The 23,969-nt window shown below is 35.7% G+C and overlaps 1 protein-coding gene across 27 annotated transcripts in view; it reads left to right on the forward strand.

Moving 5' to 3' along the window:
• DLG1 (discs large MAGUK scaffold protein 1) overlaps positions 1 to 23,969 on the forward strand; it is a 255,373-nt gene that overhangs the window by 114,875 nt on the left and 116,529 nt on the right. For 16 of the 27 annotated variants that reach the window (XM_023623539.2, XM_070243488.1, XM_023623543.2 and 13 more), the window contains one exon: positions 17,017 to 17,115. The exons of the other annotated variants lie outside the window; for them this stretch is intronic. In XM_023623539.2, the coding sequence (XP_023479307.2) occupies positions 17,017 to 17,115 (99 nt within the window). The remainder of the gene's footprint in view (positions 1 to 17,016; positions 17,116 to 23,969) is intronic. 27 annotated transcript variants of the gene reach the window in all.

Here is a 23,969-nt window from a genome sequence, read left to right on the forward strand (position 1 = left end):
GTGGGCACATTCAAATATAGGTAATTAGGAATTCCAGCACCTGTGGTAGCGCACACAGTTCATTCGAGCATTCAGTAAATAGTGTTGACTGAATAAGTTAACTGTAAGTGCAAGCCGTACACTTTTTTAAAGAACCACAGATCACAACATCTCTGATTGTAGGATGTAAGAGAGGGACCCAAAGAGCACTTCAAATTCTTGGTGAGACCACCAATTACCTGACCTCGCCTCCCCTCCCAACTCTTCCTTCTGCGAGCTAGACCAGTCACAAGAGGAAGGCTAAATTTTACTGGTTTATCTACCTTTTACCAAGCTCCCCCAAGCATACCATCAGGATGAATTTTATACCCTACATCCCTTTTAACCTTAATCACCACACAAAGTCCAGACCTTCCAAATCACTCTCACTCATTTCCTTTTCCCTGTGAGACTCTGGCATATCTCCAGTCTGTTTTAAGCTCCTATATATCTCTAACCTCCCAAACCTTTTCACTCTGCCATTTGGAACTCCCAATTTGTCATCAGCAAAATCTTCTTTGTCCTTGAACTCTTCTGTGATGGTTCATCTCGCCTTTTTTCTCTCATAGAAAATTGGCATTCCCCTGAGAATACTGTTTTTTCCTACAGCTTCACAAAAAGTAGAACTTTTATCTGTCACACCTTGTGCACTTTAGGACCAGCAAGTGGAGTTGATGTCTTCCTTGCTTATCATTGATATTTATGGATGACTGTACCTCATCTCTCTTTAAAAAAATGTAGATGTCATCAGACTGTGTTATCTACTTCCCCTCCTTTTCTAGTCATCTGCCTCTCTCCCAGTCATTCTTACTCACTGAGAGTTTGAACACCTGGTTTACTCTCTTTCCTCTGCCCACTATTCCTGTAATCATTCTTAGTGATTTTCAGTATCCTTGTGCGATCCATCCAAAATTTTTACTTCCCTATTCTTTGCTATCTTTACCTCCAGGGAATCTTGTTTTTTCTTTCACTTGAGTGACCCACTCAAATGGTTATATTCAAGACTTCATTATCATTGACTATACCACTTACAAAAACTCAGTTGCAGGCATTTCAAACTATGACTAGCATTTCCCTTTTTTCAGCTAACTTCTCTTACTACAAAGATTTTTTTTTATCCTCTGAAGACCTCCAGACGTCGTTTTATTATCTGTCACTCCTTTCATGCTCTCACTTCCCTCCTTGCCTTGCTCCGATTCGTTGGTCCATGACTATAAGCACTGCCTTTCATAATCTCAACTCTCTTGCCCCTCTGTCACTTCATTGCTGAGATCCAACCTTGGTTAATTGCAACTCTGCTTTCCCCACGCCAGCTCCAAAACTGCACGTTAAACTTACAATGCCTGTTTCTTGGCCCTCATTCTCAATTGATCGTCCTACTCTGTATTCCAGCCTATTAAAACAAATGATCCATCTGTGTTCCTCAAGCTCACCCTTCACTTCTGCACTAGATCTTAGTCCCTTTGGCTATTTAGGGCCTTCTGAAATTCTCTCTTCTCTTCATTACATTATCTGTCTTTCCCTCTATACTGGATTAGTCCCATCAGCATGCATGGCTGCTATAATACCTCTCATTAAAACAACCAACCTAAAACCCTCTTTTAGAGTTTAGATTGGCAAGTCCAATGATCAGCTCTCAATCTTTGTTTTACTTGACTCCACAATAGCTTTTTACACAATCTACTACTTCTTTAAATTCTTTTCTCCGTTGACTCTTGAACACCACCCTTCTGATATTTCAGTTTCCTTTGCAGTGTCCTCTTCCTCTCCCTACTGCTAAATGTTAGGATGCCTCAGAGCTCAGTCCTAGAACTTCTCTCTTTTTATACTCACATTTCAGGTGATCTCATCAGTCCTGTGCCTTTAAATAACATTGATATTTATATCTTCAGCCCAGAGCTAAGCGTTGTACGCTCGACTTGTATATCTAGCCTCCTACTCAGTAGCTCCACTTGGATTAAGTATCTGAAAGTTAACATGTCAAAAACAGAGTTTCTAATTTTATTGTTCTCCCCATCTTCTTTATGCCCTGTACCGTTCACTGAGATGCTTGGAATCATCTTCTATTCTTTTTTCCTTTGCTGCACATTTAATCTAGTAGCAAATCCTGTTGGCTCCATGTTCGGGATATATTTATGATCTGATCATTTCTCACCACTTCTACAACTACTAATTCAAATTATTTAATTTGTTGCCTGAACTATAGCAGTAGACAGCTAACTGGTCTCCCTGTCTTGACTCAGCAGCCAGAGTCATCCTTACAGAATGTCAGTTCATGTCAGTACCTTGTTTTTGACCCTCCCATGGCCTCCAATCCGATTTATAATAAAATCCCAAATCTTTATCTACCATAGTCCAAAAGGCCCTGTATGATCTAGCCCCAGGCAGTATCTCTAATCCTGTTTCCTGCTCCTCCCTTGCTTATTCTACTTCAGCTATACTGGCCTTGTTCCTGTCCATCAAATAAGCTTGTGGCCCTCTCAGAGCCTTTATCTTGCTGTTCCCTCATTCTTTCCCCAGATTTTCTCTTGGTTCATTCCCTCATTTCCTTCAGATTTCTGGTCATCTGTTGCCTTCTCAGGGGCCTTCCCAGGTTCTTACCTAAGGTAGCAGGCACTCCTTCACTCCATACATCACTCTGTTTTCTTACCTTTTTAAAATTTTTCCTTATAGCACTTAATACCACCTGATTCTTTATTATTGTAGATTTTTTATCTGTCTTAATTCTCCCTTAGACCTTCTCTGAAGTTATATCACACTTTATCTAGTGTTATACTGATTCTCTAGCTGAGGATTCTCTTCTTATTTACCCCCTGGGAAGAAATACACAAGAGGAGGTGAGGCAGGGAGAGAAGAGGAGAATAACCATTCGGTTTCCTTATAACTAGGATGACCATATAACTCATCACTGAAACTAGAGTACTTTTGATGGAGAGAGGGAACTATTTAGTAATTAAAGTGGGAAAATAAGCATAAATAGAATCTCCAGGCAAACAGAGGCATGTGCTACGTCATTTATAACCATTTTTTTTCTGACTATTCTCACCAAGCAGTAGGTCTAAATATTTACACCAAGACATCTCCACCTTGGACCATCCTGGATCCACCTAACCTTCTTAGCTATACATGTTTCATACACGTGGCCTCATGCCTTAATCGTAGAGGTTGTGTTTTGAAATGATAGATCAAATATTTTTTTTTTTCTTTATCTCTAAGGAATGAAATTGCTTATTTTCAGCAGTATATGGCCTTTGTATTTAACTGGAATATAGAGAATAAAGTAAACAGTCTTCTTTACTTTGGCAATACTGAGTCTGCTAGTACGAACGTTTCCAGGAGAATGAGTAAAAACAGTCTCCTTTGGGTATTGATTAAGTAATCAAAATTGGATAAAAACTCTCTTATACTGGTTGTGAGATGGTATGCTGCCTCTTGGCAGAGTTTAATTTCCCCTTCAAAAGGCCACTAATTTTGTAAGATTAATACCATGATTCAAATTTGGAAATTAGGGGGCTGATCCCGTGGCCGAGTGGTTAAGTTCCTGTGCTCCGCTGCGGCAGCCCAGGCTTTCGCTGGTTCAGATCCTGGGCATGGACGTGGCACTGCTCGTGAGGCCACGTTGAGGTGGCATCCCACATGCCACAACTAGAAGGACCTGCAACTAAGATATACAACTATGTGCTGGGGGGATTTGGGGCAATAAAGCAGGAAAAAAAAAAATGATTGGCAACAGTTGTTAGCTGAGGTGCCAATCTTTAAAAAAAAAAAAACAAATTTGGAAATTAATTGTTTGCCTTTTTACCTGAAGAATTTAGTGTTTTTTTTTTTTTTTTTTTAATGGGGAACCTATGTATACCTACTCAGAAATATGTTTAAATGATGTTTAAGGCCCAGTCGTTTGTACAGCAGAACACTTTAGAAAGGCATAGAGATGAATGTTAAACAAAAAGTAATTATTTACAATGGGTATATCAGCTTTAAGAAAAATACCAATTGACCATACAATCCACATCACACTTCATGGTATTTACCCAAATGAGTTGAAAACTTATATCCATGTGAAAATCTACACACAGGTTTTTATTCATAATTGTCAAAAGTTGGGAAGTCAAATTGTCTTTCAGTAGATGAATGGATAAATAAACTGTGATACATCCAGACCATGGAATGTTATTCAATGCTAAAAAGAATTGAAAAGATGTGGAGGAACCTTAAATGCATATCATTAAGTGAAAGAGGGCAATCTGAGAAGGCTACATACTATATGCTTCCAACTGAAACATTCTGGAAAAGGCAAACTATGGAGACAATATCAGTGGTTGCCAAGGATTAGAGAAGAGGGAGGGATGAATAGGTGGAGCACAGAGGATTTTTAGGTCAATGAAACTATTCTGTGTGATACTGTAATGGTAGATACATGTCATTATACATTTGTTAAAACCTGTAGAACGTACAGCACCAAGAGTGAACCCTAATGTAAACTGTGAACTTTGGGTAATAATGATGTGTCAGTGTAGTTTCATCAGTATACAAATGTAAATTCTGGTGGTGATTGTTGATAACGGGGAGGCTAGGCGTTTGTCGGGTCTGAGGTTAAATGAGAACTCTGTACTTTCCACTCAAGTTTGCTTTGAACCTAAAACTTCTCTAAAAAATAAAGTCTGTTATAAAAGCAAAATTGATATCTTAATATAGATTAGATTGGCTGTGGTTTAAAGAACTAAATAAGTGAAATTTGTTATATGAGCTCTTTATAAATAGGAAGTATGTCGCATTCATCTTTCTAGCTTCTATGTAGCGTCATGATTCTTAGATGTCTTTTGTCAAGGACAAGTAGGTAAAAAGAAAGAAATTTCACAAGCCTTAATATATGTATTTTTAATATATTCAAACAGGTTTTAAAGTTAACCTTTAAAATAATGTGTTAGTAACAGTGCTGAAGAGTGCTCATGGGGTCAGGACAGGAGATTCAGCCTGCACAGCATTTTTGCCCTGTGTTTGTTTTCACACAGTGTTTGTTTCATGAGAATTGTACTTCATACATCTTATCACAACTGTATTTCAGTAATCAATTTGGTAATGCTTTGTTTAATATCAACTACTAAACCATAAGCTTCACAAGAGCTGGTAGTACAGGATGTGTGTTTTCTTCTCTTGTATCCCGGAGCCTAGTGAATCGGGTAAAATCTAGGAATTTAGAAATCAGGTAAAAAGGTGAATGCCCTTAGTAAATTCTTGTTGAATGAATAAATAAATGTTATATATGTGCTTATTTTTATTTAATCTGATGATGGCTACACGGAAGTTTGGAGCTTCTAAATACAGTTTGGCTAATGTAAATTTCCCAAGCCATTTTTATATAGAACAATGTCTTAAAAATTAACAAGTCTACATTACAGGAGTCTGTAAAATCACATATATTTCAAAAATAATTCAAAGCCCCCTGTGAAAAAATTGAGGTGTATATATTCTTACACATGTGAACAACTTAAATTCTTATCGTTAAAATTTGAGTTAGTATAATTTTCCCTAAAGATCTTTACTGTGTTATTCTTTGTACTTCCTGGTACTCTTATTTAGATAACATTTTCAGTCCTCCATTTTTATATCAAAATTTAGAACTTTGATAAAGGCAAAAATAGTTGTTCAGACCATGTGGAGAACAGTAGCCTACGATTATCACCTTATTTAACAAACTTTAAATAAACCAACTGATGTGATAATTTTACAGGCATATGCAAATCAATCAACAAAGACTGGAACTATTTTGTGCAAGTGTCAACCAACTGGCTATGACATCTGGAAGTAGTGGAATTTTAGCAGAAGCCTAAAGACAATTTCTTCTGCCCCTAGATACGTTTTTTAACCGACGTTTCTCCTTCACCCGTTAACAGGAATCCTGCCTGTTCGTTCTTTATCCTTTTATAAACCCCCGTTTGGTCCCATTTCTGAACAATATTTTCAGTGTTTATGAAATCTAAACTGTGAATATTGACTCAGCCAGCTCTGGAGTGTGAAGAAATTACTGTTATGACAGAATGGGACCAGTTGATTGCCTTACAAACTTTTTGTTGATCCTGAGAAAAATAACTGGAGATTGTGATCTGGGATTTGAATCAAAACAGATCCCAGCCTCGTTTTTCTGTATTTAACTCTGACTAGTCTTGGTAGAGCCATGTAATGTATCAAAGAGTTGTAACTTGAAAAAAAAATTAGTTTGAAAGTATTTTGAAAGAGGAAAAACAAACAAGATGCATACCAATCTTAGGAATTGATTGCTTCAGCTATATTAAATGCCAAAGCAGGATTTTGGAGCAGGGGCAATAAAAACAACAAAAATCATATCATTTTAGTCAAAATTCGTTCAGTTATAAGAACATAGCTTTATTATATAGGCCTTTTTTGTAAAAATATTTTAAAGAATTCTAGATGAAACTTGAAATTTCCATAAATATTTCTTGTTTGTTGTTTTTTGGTTTTTTTTAAAGATTTTATTTTTTTCCTTTTTCTCCCCAAAGCCCCCGGTACATAGTTGTATATTCTTCGTTGTGAGTCCTTCTAGTTGTGGCATGTGGGATGCTGCCTCAGTGTGGTTTGATGAGCAGTGCTATGTCCACGCCCAGGATTCGAACCAACGAAACACTGGGCCGCCTGCAGCGGAGCGTGTGAACTCAGCCACTCAGCCACGGGGCCAGCCCCTCTTGTTTGTTTGTTAATTTTCACTTCCATGTTTTTTTGGGAAGAGTTACTCATTTTTATTATCATGGACTAAGCATTGCAACGGAATTAAACCAACTGTAGTTAATAAAAACTAGCCTAAGTGTCTTGAAATCATTTTCTGTTTCCTTCACCAACCTAATCAGCCTTTTTTGCGAGTCAACAAAGTATAGCCTGTAGGCCAAATCCAGCCTGCCTCCTGTTTGTGTAAATAAGGTTGTATTGGAACACAGCTATGCCTGTTTGTGTATTGCCTATGGCTACTTTCACACTGCTACAGCACAGTTGGGCAGTTGCAAAAGAAACTGCATGGCCCATAGAGTCTAAAATATTTATTATCTGCCCCTTTTCAGAAAATATTTGCTAACCCTTGACTCAGGATTGATGAAGTATTCTCTTTCTTTTCTGAGATGTTATATATTGTCTTTGCAGTTAAATATAATAGTAACGATAAAGACAAAATAAAACTCTTTATGAACTATTTTAAAGAGAGAGTGTAGGATACTGGTTGAGCATTCATTTAGAGGATAGTGGCCTGGGTCTAAATCTCTTTTCTGCCATTTATTGAGACAAATTACCTCAGTCACTGATCCTCTCTTTCCTTCACCTGTAGAAAATAGGCATGAAAATGTTATCTGCATCAAGATTTACTGAGAATTAAATGACACTGTACATGTGACACCTTTATTATAATATCTGACGTCAGTAAGGTATACCTGTCATCATCATCATCATTTTCATTGCCACTCCCATGACCACCACCAGCATCATCATTGGTTCCACAAAATATTCTGGCCTTTTAAGCGAGAAATCTGGAGATATGGAGAAGCAACCTAATTATAAAATGATAAACAATTATGTTTTAGCCAGAGGATTGGTTCTTGACAGGTTCCAGCCAAGAAAACAGAAACCATAGCAATTATTTTAACAGAGAACATAATATGGAGGTTGGTTAAAAAGGAATTAGAGAACTGAAAAGGAAGAATGGGAGCACCAAGGTAAAACACAGGAAGCAACTACCACTTGGATTGGGACCTAGGGACCAAGTTAAGGTTAGTAGAACCTAGAAGTTTGGAGGAAAGGCACCACAGGTTTTAAATATGAGCTGTAAGTGTGATTTACTTCCTACTATAGTTTAAAAAGGAAAGAGATGAAAATCTTTTGAGCAAATGTCCTTGGGCAAGACATATTTATTTTAAAATAGGACATTATTAGGCAATTAGCTATTGCTAGATAGAGAACAGCTTGAAACTTGCAATTTTTGGCATTTTTATGTTTGAAACTTCTGTTCTAAGGTTGTTAAATGGTGGAACATCTTGAACACCTTCTAATTGGTAGTGACTGCCCAAGCACACAGAAAGAATCTTTTAGCAATGTTTGCTATGTATACAGCATGGAAGGGGGTGGAGGGAGGGATGGATGTACACAATTTATTCCCTGAGTCATTTTATCATTTTAGAGTGCTGGTAAAATCACTGTCTTTTGGTAATCACATAATTTCATTCATCCAACAAATATATTTTAAATACTTCCTTTGTGCTAGGTACTATTCTAGGCACTGGGCCTATTGGAGTGAATAGAACAAGAATCCTTACTCTTATAGAGCTTATATTAAGTGGGGAAAGGACAGATAATAAACATAATTAACGAAAATATGTAGTATGCTGGGAAAAAAGTACAAAGAGAAGACAATAGGAAATGTATATATTTGTGAGCATGTGGCAGGGCATTGATAGGATAACCAAGAGGGGCTTCAAGTGAAAGATGACATTTGAGTAAAGACATGAAAGAAGTTAGGGAATTGAGCCATGTGAATATCTGGGGCAAGAATATTCTAGGCAGAGGAATGGTAAGTAAAAGACTGAGGCCAGAGCATGTTTAGGATATTTGGGGAAAACAGGGAGGTCAGTATGGCTAAAACACTAAGTGGAAGGAGAGTAGTAGAAGACAATTTCAGGAAGGCAGCAGGGGCCTGAATCATTAGGAACTTGTAGAAGAATGAATAGAATAGGGTAAATGTGTGATTACCAGAAGGCCTTAAGGGCCCGTTGTAGGTTAATAATCACAAAGTTCGTGGTTGTACATGTTTCTCTAGCCACATTCTGATAAAATCTGGTTAAAAAAAGCATATTGCAGTTGGTAGTTTCATACCTGTTTGTTAATTATGTAACTATATCTTTAAATCCAGGTTTTAGGTCTGCTTACTTCAGATTTTTAGTGGTGGTTAGCTCCTCCTTCTTCCAATACAAAATCACTAGCTGAATACTGATAGAGTATCATCTTTTCATAATGAGGGATGATAAACGTTAACTAAATGTGTGTCTTGAGTCTTGCAAGCAGAAATAGATTCATACACTAGATGATCTGTCTGTATGAACTAGCAAATTTGCACCCATGTTTCTATAATAGGATTGTTAATCACTAGGTCTGTTTTCCTATCTCCCCTTTGTTATTTTAAAGTTAAAAATTTGTATTTGAACATCCTTAGTGATTTGTTAAAAAACATATCTAGTTTTATTGATGTTTGCTTCTAAGATAATTATGACATGGATGTCATATGCAGCTGGTTCCAATAACATGTTTTCGTTTTCCACCAGTTTATATCGAAGGTACCTGTTTGCAGTAACTAAGGCAAAAAGGGCATTTGAATCAAATAAGAATTGGTTTTAAGCAATGAAAAGCACTTTTATTATGAAGATACTGGACCCCTGTTGAGTACAGTGATCCCCAAGCAGAGTTTTGATAAATCCGTTCTGCTGTATCTTATCCTTCTGTAAACACGCAAAGGCTTGCAGGTTTTTCTTGGTTTCTCCTTCCCTCTTAGATAGCTTCTTTGAAATTTGACCAGGGAAATAGGTCTCATTACAGCACAGCACATCTTTAAACAGAGGAACTTGAATTAAGAGTGTTAATTATGTCATAAAAAACAAAATAAGGGGCCAACCCAGTGGCATAGTGATTAAGTTCGAGCACTCCGCTTTGGCGGCCTGGGGTTTGCGGGTTCGGATTCCGAGCGCAGACCTACACACCACTCATCAAACCATGCTGTGGTGGCATCCCACATACAAAACAGAGGAAAATTGGCACAGATGTTGGCTCAGTGGCGATCTTCCTCAAGCAAAAAAGAGGAAGATTGACAACGAGATGTTAGCTCAGGGACAGTCTTCCTCACCAAACAAACAAACAAACAAACAAAACCCATACAAAATAAGGTCCTTATTGACCAACTGTGGCATGAGGGTGATTACTTTTCCTTATTATCTAAGATGTTGATAACAAAATATTTGCTAATTCGTGTTTCATTTTCCCTAAATGTGGTATAAATTTATTGAGACCTTATTGAATTGAGCTCAGTTTACCTCATTCATGTAACATGCTAATGTAAGATATAAATAATTATTAATTACCAGGTTGTATGGTTTCAGTTATCTTCAGAGTTTCATCTTATGCTATGAAGATCATTTTAATAAGTAATTTAGTGAGAAAGAAATTTAAAAATGTATTCCTATAACCTTGCAAATCTTTTATGCTTAGGCCTAACTAACTATAATGTAAGAGGTAATTTTTAGTGTCTATTGTTGGTGTTATTCTTAATAGTTCTTCCTTGCTCCTGACGTCTCATCAGTCGCCTGATACACCAATTCTGCATTCAAAATCTATCTTGATTTGATTACTTATGTCCACTTTCACCATCACCACCATTTGGTTTAAGCCATTGATCACCTCTTAGCTGGATTATTCCGGCAGCTTCCTAATTGTCTCTTCCTGTATCAGTCACGATATGAATATGAATCAATCAGGATTCATATGCACATGTAAAAACCACTTTAGCTATTTTAAGCAGAAAGGGATTTAATAAAAGTACGCACATGTACATTTTTTTCATTTATTGTTTGGTGAATGGAAGTGAAATAGTCATAAATGTAGATTTGCAGTGCACATTATGCACATGGCTGTACCTAATGAGGCTTCAGATCATTTTTATGAAAATCTGTTGTTTTAAAAGCTAATTTCATAATTTTAAAGTCTTACATTAAATGTAAAATGTAAAGCTATGGAGAAAATTGGAAGAATCTCTAAAAACAAGTTTAAAAATTTTTCAAAAAGCTGTCAATAATATAAATAAAAGTACTTTTAAAATATATACAATCCAGTTATTTTACAGGAATATACAGTTTTCTGCAGTGTTCTTTGAGACAGTGTTAATATTATAGCCTCTGTTGTCATGGAAACAAGTCTCCGAAGGCAGCCTCAGAGGCTAATGATTCCATGGTGTTGCTATGGATAGAAACAACTGAGACTGTTGTTAGTCACATGGACAAGATTGAAAAAAAACAAAACTCTTTCGAGCTGATCTTATTGAGTGATACAAATGGAGCAGGAAAAGGATAATGGCATAATAGTCACTATCCTCTAATGAAATATGTGTATAAGATTTTTCAAGTTTAAAAATGCTTGTATTGAATTCCTCCTTTTCTGTAATAACCTAAATATAGTGGTTACTGTATATTGCTGCCTCATTATTTATATTAGAATCTTAAGTATGACATTTTCCAATTTAGAACCTTCTTATATATAAGAACTTACATATTTAGAACTTTCTTCTTATATAGCTCCCCAGAATTTTACCATGCTTTAAGTCGTGTGCTCAAAATATCCCCTTATCTGTTCATTTTATTCTGTTATCAGCTCTAACATCTTTGCTGCTCCTCGTCATTCACCCTTCATTTGATTATCTGTTATTTGTGTAGCGCTGTATTTTTGTTTTATATGAACTAAATGAATTATTTTGTTGTTCTATAATTCTTTGTTACCTGAATTGATTATCAGCTGTGGCTAGGAAATTGTGTGTGTTGAAATGCTATTTATTTTTGAAGACTTTCTCAACAGTTTTTGCCTTTATTGAGGAAGAGGCAGGGGCATGTGTTCTTTTTCAAAGTACTTGCTCAGTGCCCTATAGGGAGTAGGGTTGATTAAGATGGTGTTAAGTTGTTTTAGGATTTTTAAAGGATTGTGTTCAGATCCTTACCTAAAGGAGATAGATTTTAGAAGAGGCTCAGAGCCAAGGTTACAGTGAGGTTTAAATGTAATATTAAAGGATTTATAGTTTATCATAAAGGGTTTTGGAGAGTAGCTGCCCAGTGGAGGAAATTTTGGGGCTTGGCCTTGAAATTTGATGTAAGCATGTAGCTTTCCCTTATTTTTATATTAAAGTGGATTATTAGTTAGCTAATATCTGACCCTATTAAAGAAGCATGAGGAAACTTTTGGAGGTGATAGGTAAGTCTGTTACCTTGATTGTGGTGATGGTGTCGTGTGTGTATGCATATGTGTGTCCAAACTCATCAAATGGTATACTTTAAATCTGTGCAGTTTTTTGTATATCAGTTATACCTCAATAAAGCTGTTTAAAAAAATAATAAAACTGAAATTATAAAAAATAGTAATGAACTTTTTAGACTTTCTTGTCTTTGATACTTTCAATGACTATGACGACAGCCAGTTATTTTGTAGAGTATGACTCGATTTGGGTTTGTCTGATGTTTACTGATTACGTTCAAGTTGTGCATCTTTGATAGGAATATTGCAGAAGTGTTGAATTCTTATTACATCCTATCAGGTAGCATATGATTTTGACTTGTCCCATTCCTGGCAATGTTAACGTTAATCAGGATAGTATCTGCTGGATTTCTTCACTGTAATTAGTAAATGTTTTTAGGGGAGATAACATGTGTGTCTCTGTCCCATTCACACTTTTCATCCACTTGAATGAGATGGAAAGTTCATTTAGCAGCAGTTTATGTTAAACAGCAGTTGCTGTTAAAATGGACATTTTAACATCCATTGATGTTTCTTGAATGAATTATTACTATGATGATTGCCAAATGATTTTGTAATTCCATCATTCCTTGAAAATTTTTTAGTTGGCATACTTCTGTAAGGAAATGCTTTCCCTTCTCTCTATTCTTTTATTCTTCTAATTATTTCTATCAGTATGGACTCTTGGAATCGTGTTTTATTCAGTGGGTTTTATGCCGTTGTTATTATTTATTTTGAGGCTCAGCTTGTTCCCACCCAGTCTGACAGATGAGAGCCCTTCAAGCCGACTCCACTGTCCTTTGTCATGCCCTCATTATCCCTTGAGCACTTCCTTATTTTCTGGCACAGTAGGATGTTCTAAGCTCGTATTGTGCTTGCTTAGCTCTAGCACTGAAATCAACCATTTCTCCTGTTTTCTTTTAATTACAAAATAGATATTTAGAAACCATGATCTGAGTGCTAGGTATGTTCATACTATTGAGTTGTTACTCCTGTCAGGTCTTCTCTGTGGACAGAGCTAGGGAATACATGTACATATAAACATATAAATATATTTATGTCTATATTTCTGTATCTATCTATATATTGAAAACCATGCACTCATACCAATACCTTCAGTTCTAGTCTAAAACCATAGGTTTCATGCAAATTTTCTCTCTTTCCATATTTGTAACTCCCTTCTCTGACATGAAGAACCTTGCTCCCGTTATCCTTTATATATTTATTTATTGGATCAAAGTCCCCTACATGTAACCAATCTCCTGGCTTTATTGCTGCTGTCGATGGATGCCCTCCTCACGCCGCTCAAGCTCCAACAGATCCCCCTCTTACTCCGCTGAGGCCCCTGCACTTCACACCAGACTGCTGCTACCACTACATAGATATTCTCTGCGTCACGCTTGGCTTCCAACAAAACATAGCAGGCTGCTGCCACACTCTGCCCATCTGGACACCCTTCTTTTCTGCTTGGGCTCTGCTGCCACCCCTCCACTCCTGCATACAGGTGCTCTCCACACCTGGCTTGGCATCAGCAACCTATTAAAGAAGTCTTTGACCTCTTAAAGAAGGTCATGATGATATTCTATCATTATCTTTCAGAAACCTAATTTTTGTATTTCTCTCAATTATGTCAGCAAACCGTCTTAAGTATGGTGTTAGGTAGGGATGAGGATTCACTTCATTTTCCACGTGTGTACCCAGCTGATGCAGCAGCATTTCTTATAACACTGTCTTTTTCTCACGGTTTGTCATAAATCAGGAGTCAGAGCCTCTGGGTTTTCAAACATTTTTAAAAAGTCATGTGAGTATTCCGCTGAAAATTAGTTAGCATTTAAGTTATTCATTTTAGGCTCATAATATGGAATTCAACTTTTTTTTCTATAGGAACTATGTAAATGGTGACTGGAAATCCCAAGCCAGGCCCACAGAGGCTTTATTCATAATGTCCTTTTTTTTAATTGTAAAATATACATAATATAAAATTTACCATTTTTAAGTATACACTTAATTCAGTGCCATTAAGTACATTCACAATGTTGTGCAGCCATTGCCACTGTCCAACTTCAGATGTTTTTCCTGGTCCCAAACTGGGAAGTGGTTTAGACTGGAAAAGAAAGGGCAGGAGGGAGAGATCCAATGGCTTAGTTAGCTTAGAACGATTATTGCGAAATGTATTTTCAGTTTATTTTCCAGACAATGAGATGGTAAAAGATCATAATAATTGTTTTTGTTTTAATATGAAGAGATCTCGCATTCCTCACCCTGCATTATAAATCACTCTGTATTCATTGTTAACAGTTGGAAAATTAGAATTCAAAAAAAAGAGGCTGGGGGGAAAAGCTGCTCATAATCCTGCCCCTGAAGGTTAACTTTTCGAACATTTCTTTCCATTTTTTTTACACAAGTTTTATCTTCTCTTTTTTGCTAAATGTCATGTCATGTACTATTCTTACAGATGATCTTTAATTGTTGCATAATATTTAATCTTATATAATTATTGTTATTTACTTAGTGATTCCAACACCTTTGCATATTTAGGTGGTTCCACATTTTCCAAAATAAAAACAATACTCAAGAGCATATATTAAGAGTATTTAAACATTTGCTTTAAAAATTATTCCCTTAGGGTAGATTTCCAGGATTACTAAATCAAAGAGTTTGGACGTTTTTAAGGCTATAGATAATTACTGCTAAGTAGCTTTTTTGTAAAGTTCATATGAATTTATATGTCCAGCAGCAATGTGAGAGGACCTTTTTCCAGGCATTAAAATTTTTTTTGAGTTTTTTTTATTGTGGTAAAAGATATATAACATAAAGTTTACCATTTTAACCAGTTCAGCTGTACAGTTCTGTGGCATTAATTACATTCCCAATATTGTGCAACCATCACCACTATTTCCAAAACCTTTTCATCATCTCAGACAAATTCTGCAACAATTAAGCAACTCTGTAACCATAACTTCCACGCTCCTTTCTCCCCAACCCCTAGTAACTTCTAATCTGTTTTCTATCTCTGTGAATTTAACTGTTCTAAATATTTCATGTAAGTGGAATCATACAGTGTTGTCCTGTTGTGTATGGTTAATTTCACTTAGCATAATGTTTTCAGGATTTATCCATATTGTGGCATATATCAGAATTCTATTCCTTTTTATGGCTAAATAATATCCATTGTGTATATATACACTGCATTTTGTTTATCCATTCATCTATTGATGGACACTTGGGTTGTTTCCACCTTTTGGCTGTCATGAATAATGCATCATTGAATATTGGCGTAAAGTATCCAAGTTCCTGTTTTCGGTTCTTTTGAGTATATGGTTAGGACTAGAAGTGTGGGGTCATATGATAATCCTATGGTTAGTTTTTGGGGGAACCACCAAACTGTTTTCCATGGTGGCTACACCATTTTCCATTCCCACCAGCAGTTTTTGAGGATTCCAGTTTCTGTGCATCTACACCAACACTTGTTACTTGCTGTTTTTGTTTTCCCTTTTTTATTGCAGCTTCCTAGTAGGTGTGAAGTGATATATAATGGTAACTTTGATTTGCATTTCCCTAATGAATAAGGATACTGAGTTTCTTCTCATGTACTTATGGCCATTTGTATATCTTTTTTGGAGAAGTGTGTATTCAAGTCCTTTGCCCTTTTTTTAATTGGCTTTTTGTTGCTAAGTTGTAGGAGTTCTCTATATATTCTAGACATTAAACCCTCATCAGATGTATGATTTGCAAAGATTTTTTTCCATTTTATAGGTTATCTTTTCACTTTCTTGATAATGCCCTTTGGTGCACAAGAGGTTTTAATTCTGATGAAGTCCAATTGATTTTTTCATTTAGGCTTTTGATTTTTTTATTGAAGAATCCATTGTCAAATCCAAGGTCGTGTAGATTTGTCTCTGTGTTTTCTTCTAAAAGTTTCATGGTTTAGCATTTATATTTAGGTCATTGATTAATTTCCAGTTAGTTTTTGTGTATGATATGAGGTAGTCATTTAACTTCATTTTTTTATGTCTGAATATCCACTTGTCCTAGCACCATTGTTGAAGAGATTCCATACATTTTTGGTAAATCTTGATTGATTGATTTGATAGACAAAAAGGGTCAACATTGTAATTTTATTTTGTATTTCTTTATCAGTGAGGAAAAGCATGGTTTCAAGTTTAGCAATTTTTTTCTTCCTGTTTTGATTTGTCTCTTTTAACGCACATTGGCCTCTTATGGATTTAATTTTAATGTTTTTCTTACATGTAAGATATGTCATTGGTATAGCAAATATTTATGAATTAATACAGCTTGTAGGGATTGGGACTTGTTACAAACACCTTTTCTCTGTTCTAGTTCCCACTTCTTTTTTCATTTTCTCCAGAATATATCTGACACGTAATAGATACTCAATGTATGTTGGTTGAATTAATGGCTTTCCTGGAAGATTTAAGGCAGGTTATTACAGTTCATGATAGTAGAGGTTGATAGCACAGATTATTTAAAATGTTATAGATTCAATTTTGAAGTCCTTTGAATCTTTTGTCTGTGGATTTGTAGGCCCCAATTACCTACCCGGTGGGCTAATAAATTTATTTTTGATCCTTTGAATACAAGGAGGAAAGTAGTCAAATATATTCTGAATGCTAGAAAAATACTTGGTAGTCTATGAAGAAAGTGTCCTGTCTCCTAGAGGAAGAATATTAGAAGTCATTATCTTTTATTATTTTCATTTAAACATCTAAATAGTCACTCCTTTTAACTACAGAGTCATTAAAATTATTATTGGTAGTATAATTATTCCTAGAGTAATTTCTGGAGAGCATTTTCTCATTTAAATTGAAGTAATATATTAGTATTTTACCTGTTTCTCAATTATTTTGGAAAACTATAATTTATCTTTATGACAAAACTTTGTTATGTGTTTCCCTTTTATTTTGGTGTCTTTTCTGATTTTTTGTCGTTGATGATTTTTAGCCAACAGAAGCTGTACCTCCCTCTTCTCCCACTGCCCCTGTGATCCCTGTCCTGCCAGTCCCTGCTGAGAGTACTGTCATCCTACCCACCACACCACAGGTTTTTATTAGTTTCTTTTTTCTTTATGAAAATTTCATTTGCTTTTAATGTTTCATTTGTGTTCTTTTCAAACTGTTTTAACTATTTCTTTGTTCAATTTGGTTATTCACTTTGGGTTTCAATTTGTATTTTTAGAGAATTAAATATTGGGGATTTAATATAAAAGGGATTCAATATTTGCCATTTTATTCGACTGTGTATGAAATAGGACACATTCTGAACTTCATAATATTGAACCCCCTTAGATTTGTTATCATGCCTTTTGTACTTATAAATCTGTTTGGGATAGTTTTTAAATAATTTTGCTTTAGGAAATTTTATTTTCTAAAGATAATAAAAATCATTGTCCTCCTGATCCTGTACTGATGTGTCATTTTATGTAGCATTTTGTTTCCCAATATATATCTGTCTTCTTTGGAAATAGTCATCTTTCTGTCATTTGGTTAGATAACATACTTTATTAGTTAAAAATAATAGCTGATGTATATAAAGTATATGGGAATTCTTTGTGCTATCTTTGCAACTTTTCTATAAATCTAAAACTATTCTAAAATAAAAAGTTTGTTTTTGAAAAGTTGATGTGTAACAGTCAAAAAGTAAAATGAGATAGTAGCCAAATGTCAGCAAATCTGAACATTTTTAGCTTTCAGAGCTTTAGCAGTTCCCAGGGATGGCTTATTAAGACATTAACTGCTCTACTAACAGAGTTATCCAAAGTCAAAATAATGGTAGTGTTATTAAGTATAATAATGATGATCTGTGGTGTGAAAGATCTCATTCTCGTTTAAAGTGTAGAAAATGCACTTTAAGGTATTTTTACTATTATTGATCTGTAGCAAAAATCTAGGTAAAAATAGTACGTTTGCTGTGTAAATGCAGTTTCAAAATAAGTCCCATTGGGGAAAAAAATGGGATATCAACTATGATGACTCACGTCCCAGTGCCCGTCTTCTCTCCCAAAAAATGAAAATCAGTAGGAACATCATACAAAATAGGATTCTGGGGGAATTACAGGTATTACACTGAGAGTTCAATCTGTGTTATTATGTTACTACTTCTATATAATTTTTTTTTTTAAAGATTTTATTGTTTTCCTTTTTCTCCCCAAAGCCCCCCGGTACATAGTTGTATATTCTTAGTTGTGGGTCCTACTAGTTGTGGCATGTGGGATGCTGCCTCAGTGTGGTTCAATGAGCAATGCCATGTCCGCACCCAGGATTCGAACCGACGAAACACTGGACCGCCTGCAGCGGAGTGCGCGAACTTAACCACTCGGCCACGGGACCAGCCCCACTTCTATATAATTTTTGACCCTTTATGAAAATCATTAAAAGTTAAATCATTGTAAATCCACCAAGAATTGAATAAATCTAGATGGATGTTTTCTCTGTATTGCAGAGAAGACATTGAATTTATAAATAAAATATAAATGCTAAGTAATCAGCCTAAGGGTTATTGTAATAATATAACATCTTTCCAAGTATCTAGAATTTAGTAGTACAATATTTTTTAAAGTAGGAGATTTGAAAGTTTATTTTGCTCTTGTCACTTCAATTCATCTTTTGGTGTTAAAATAGTTTTCTAGAATCCTTTGAAATTTTGTAGTAGTTTCTATTCTTACATTCAGTAGGGAACCTATCCTTTCTTGTTTAGAGTTCTCAGATTTATTTCCAGGTGTCCCTAACTTAGCATCACACTACACTTGGAAATTGTTGAGATGTGGCATAGCCTTGTAGTTATAAATAAAGGTTGCAGAGTCAGATTGATCTGGTTTGGAATTCTGGTCCTACCACTTACTGGCTGTGTAACTGAGCTGTGTAACTTAACCACACTGAGCTTCTGTTTACTCATGTGTAACACTGAAGATAATAGTAGTACTAACTTGAGATGTTTTACAATGATTGAAAGAATAGTAGCGCTTGTGCAGCTGGCATATGATCTTGACTATTCATATTATTTAGTGTTATTTCATGTTTCTTTGAGACGGTAAACCAAGGAACAAGTTGAAAAAACAAATGAGAATATGTGCACAAGAGAAAGGCTTATTTATTCCAGGTAACCTCATTTTGGGTTTTAAATACACTAAAAAATTTTTTGTAGGGTAGTTTAATAATTTATCTTGTATTATCTGGGAAACCTATGGATGTCCCTCATTTTCCAGGATAAGTAAGTGTGTTCCTGATTAATTGAGTATAATATATACATTGTAAAATTAGTATAACTGATTAAAATGTTTGTCCCCAAATAAATTTTGTTTATTTATTTATTTTGAGGAAGATTAGCCCTGAGCTAACATCTGCTGCCAATCCTCCTGTTTTGCTGAGGAAGATTGGCCCTGAGGTAACATCTGTACCTGTCTTCCTCCATTTTTTATGTGGGATGCCTGCCACAGCGTGGCTTCTTGATAAGTGGTGCGCAGGCCCACACCCAGGATCCGAACCTGCAAACCCTGGGCTCCCAAAATAGAGTGCACAGACTTAACTGCTATGCCACTGGGCTGGTGCCCCCAAATAAATTTTGAAATCCATCCTTAAAATATAACCCAATTTTGGGGCCAGCCTGGTGGCATAGCAGTTAAGTTCGCACGTTCCATTTCTCGGCAGCCCGGGGTTCACCGGTTCGGATCCTGGGTGCGGACATGGCACTGCTTGGCAAAAGCCATGCTGTGGTAGGCGTCCCACATATAAAGTAGAGGAAGACGGGCGTGGATGTTAGCTCAGGGCCAGTCTTCCTCAGCAAAAAGAGGAGGATTGGCAGTGGTTAGCTCAGGGCTAATCTTCCTCAAAAAAAGAAAAAACCCAATTTTAACTTTTTAAGTGGATATAATATTTCTTCTAAGGATCTACTACTTTACATTTTAGATACATCAGGATGTAATAGGAATAGAAGCAGACGACACAAGATTCAGAGTCTAGTCCTGCCTTTGTGACTCAAACAAGTTAGTTAACCTCTCTGAGTTTTATACTCTCTTCATCTATTAAAATATGGAATAATGTCTTCCTGACTACCTCATAGTGGGTTTGAGGATCAGGCAAATTAGACATGCAGATAGCTAGGTAGATAATTTATTTTTAATTTTTAATTTTTATTTTTTTGGTGAGAAAGATTTGCCCTGAGCTAACATCCATTGCCAATCTTCCTCTTTTTTTTTTTTTTTTTTTTGCTTGAGGAAGATTAGCCCTGAGCTAATATCATTGCCCGTCTTCTATTTTGTATGTGGGCTGCCTCCGCAGCATGGCCAATGAGTGGGGTAGGTCCGCACCCAGGATCTGAACCTGCAAACCCGGGCCGCCAGCACTGAGCTTGTAGGACTTTAACCACTCTGCCACAGACCGGCCCCTAGGTAGATAATTTAAAAAAAAAAAAATATTGTCTTTCATTATTTATAGAACTTTTATACTTTTTAGAGTTCTTTTATATTAATCATGTCATTTAAATTTTATGAAAGCCTTCTACAGTAGGAATTATTATGCTTATTATACAGAGTGGTACAAAGAAAGATATGTTGAATGACTGCTTGAAGTTGCAGAAGGAGCATGGACTTTACAGTGAGATGTGACTCTACCTCTTCCTGGCCTCACCACCTCTGACTATGTGTTGGTGGGGAAATTACTGAGTTTCTCAGAGCCTCAGTTTCTACTCATAGAAACTGAACAAATAGATGAATAACAGATGCTAGTTCTTCCTACTGGAGACGTAATCATATAATCTCTATGAGACTGACCTATTAAATATACAGGCTTATTTCCACCCCAGAGTAACTACTCTGCTTTCAAACCAGATGCTTTAGACCTCTATTTCTTTATTTTATTTTTGTTTGTATTATTTTCACATCATTTCAGACTTACAGAAAGTTGCAAGAATAGTACAAACAAATTTCATATACCCTTACCCACATTGCCGAATTGTTAATATTTTTACTTACCACATCTGCTCAATCATTTCTCTTTGTACGTAATTGAGTATGATATTATTATTTTTTGTGAGCCTTTTAAAGGAAGTTTCACTCGTGTCCCTTTTACCCCTAAATACAGTCATTCATCATTTAATGTTGGAGATAACCTTCTGAGAAATGCATCATTTAGGAGATTTTGTCGTTACGCAAACATCGTAGAGTGTATTGCACAAACCTAGATGGTGTAGCCTACTAAACACCTAGGCTGTATGGTACAAATCTTATGGGACCGTCATCATCTATACAGTTCATCATTGACCAAAATGTCGTTATGCAGCACATCACTGTGCTAATGTTTTATAAAACTAAATATTTTTTCCTAAGAATAAAAATATTACCATAGTTCAATGAGCTAAATCAGAAAATTAACATTAATATAATACTGTTATCTAATCTACAGACCTTAGTCATGTTTTGCCAATTGCCCCAGTAATGTTCCTTATAGGAAGAACAAAAACAAGTCCTTTGGTCAGTCCAAGGCCATACATTGCAGTTAATTTTCATAACACTTTAGTCTCCTTTAATCTGGATTAGCTCCACAGTCTGTCTGTCTTTCATGAGTATGGCATTTATGGGATAACAGGCTAGTTATTTTGTAAATATCCTTTAATTTGTGTTTGATGCATTTTTGTAATTTGAGGTCATATTTTTCCAAATATTTTATTGTGTTGAAATATACATAATGTAAAATTTACCATGTTAATCATTTTTAAGTTTATAGTTCAGTGGTATTAAGTACATTCATATTGTTGTGCAACCATCACCATCATCCATCTGCAGAACTCTTTTCACCTTCAAAACTGAAACTCTATACCCGTTAAATGATCATGCCCCATTCCTCCCTTTCCCCAAACCCTGGCAACCACCATTCTACTTTCTGTCTCTACGATTTTGACTCCTCTAAGAACCTCATTTAAGTGGAATCATATAGTATTGGTCTTTTTGTGGCTAGTTTATTTCACTTAGCATAATGTCCTCAAGGTTCACCCATGATCAAACATATGTAGCATCAGAATTTCCTTTCTTTGAAGACAAATAATATCCCATTTTATGGATATACCACATTTTGCTTATCCATTCATCCATCAGTGGACACTTGGGTTGCTTCCCCATTTTAGCTATTGTGAGTAATCCTGCTATGAATGCAGGTGTACAAATACCTCTTTGAAGCCCTGCTTTCAATTCTTTTGAGTATATACCCAAAAGAGGAATTACTGTGTCATATGATAATTTTATTTTTGGGGAGAACCACCAGACTGTTTTCTGCAGTGGGTATATCATTGTATATTCACACCAACAGTGCACCATGATTCCAATTTCTCCACATCCTCACCAACACTTGTTATATTCTGTTTTCATGATAGTAGCCAGCCTTATGGGTGTGAGGTGGTATCTCATTGTAGTTTTGATTTGCAGCTCCCCAATGATTAGTGATGTTGAGCATCTTTTTGTGTGCTTATCGACAATTTGTATATCTTCTGTGGAGATGTCTATTGAAGTCCTTTACCCATTTTTGAATTGAGTTGTTTGTTTTTTGTTGTTGAGTTTTAAGAGGTCTCTGTATATTCTGGGTATTAATTCCTTATCAGATAAATGATTTGCAAATACTTCCCCCCATTCTGCAGGTTGCCTTTCTACTCTGTGGATAGTGTCTTTTGATGCACAAAATTTTTAATTTTCAGGAAGTTCAAACTGTCTGTATTGCTTTTGTTGCCTGTGCCTTGGATGTTATTTATATCCAATGAATCATTAACAAATCCATTGTCTTGCAGCTTTTACTCTATGTTTTCTTCACAGTTTTATAGTTTTAGGTCTTTTATTTAGGTTATGGATCTGTTTTAACTTGATTTTAACTTTGGTTTAGGTAAGGGTCCAGCTTCATTCTTTTGCATGTGGATATCCAGTTTTCCCAGCACCATTTGTTGAAAAAAACTGTCTTTTCCCCTTGAATGGTCTTGACACCCTTGTCGAAAATAATTTGACTATATATGTGAGGATTTGTTTCTGGACTCTATTCTGTTCCCTTGGTCTCTGCGTCTGTCTTTATGCCAGTACCAAACTGTTTTGATTACTGTAGCTCTATAGTAAGTTTTCAAATGAAGAAGTGTGAGTCCTCCAGCTTTGTTCTTTTCAGGATTATCTTGCCTGTTCTGGTGACTTGGGATCCCATATAAATTTTAGGATTGGTTTTTCTATTTCTGCAGAAAATATCACTGGGATTTTGATAGGGATTGGATTTTAGATCTGTAAGTTGCTTTGGACAATATTAACATCTTAACAATCTTGTCTTCCAATCCATGAACATGGAATGTGTTTCCATTTATTTCTGTCTTCTTTAATTTCCTTCAGCTATGTTTTGTAGTTTTCATTGTGTAAGTTTTTCACCTTGTTGGTTAAGTTTATTTCTAATTATTTTATCTTTTTGATGCTATTGTAAATGGAATTATTTTTGTGATTGCCTTTTCAAATTGTGCTTAGGAATGCAACTGATTTTTGTGTGTTGACTGTATCCTGCTACTTTGCTAAATTTGTTTATTAGTTCTGACAGGTTGTTTTGTTTTGTTTTTTACTTTTTATTAAGATTATGGTAGTTTACAACCTTGTGAAATTTCAGTTGTACATTATTTTCAGTCATGTTGTAGGTGCACCACTTCATCCTTTGAGCCCACCCCCCATCCCCCCTTTCCCCTGGTGACCACCAGTCAGTTCTCTTTGTCTATATGTTAACTTCCATATATGAGTGGAGTCATACAGAGTTCGTCTTTCTCTGTCTGGCTTATTTCACTTAACATAATACCCTCAAGGTCCATCCTTGTTGTTGTGAATTGGACGATTTTATCCTTTTTTATGGCTGAGTAGTATTCCATTGTATATATATACCATAGCTTCTTTATCTAAT

This window comes from Equus caballus, chromosome 19 (assembly GCF_041296265.1).
Source record: "Equus caballus isolate H_3958 breed thoroughbred chromosome 19, TB-T2T, whole genome shotgun sequence".
Taxonomy (NCBI): domain Eukaryota; kingdom Metazoa; phylum Chordata; class Mammalia; order Perissodactyla; family Equidae; genus Equus; species Equus caballus.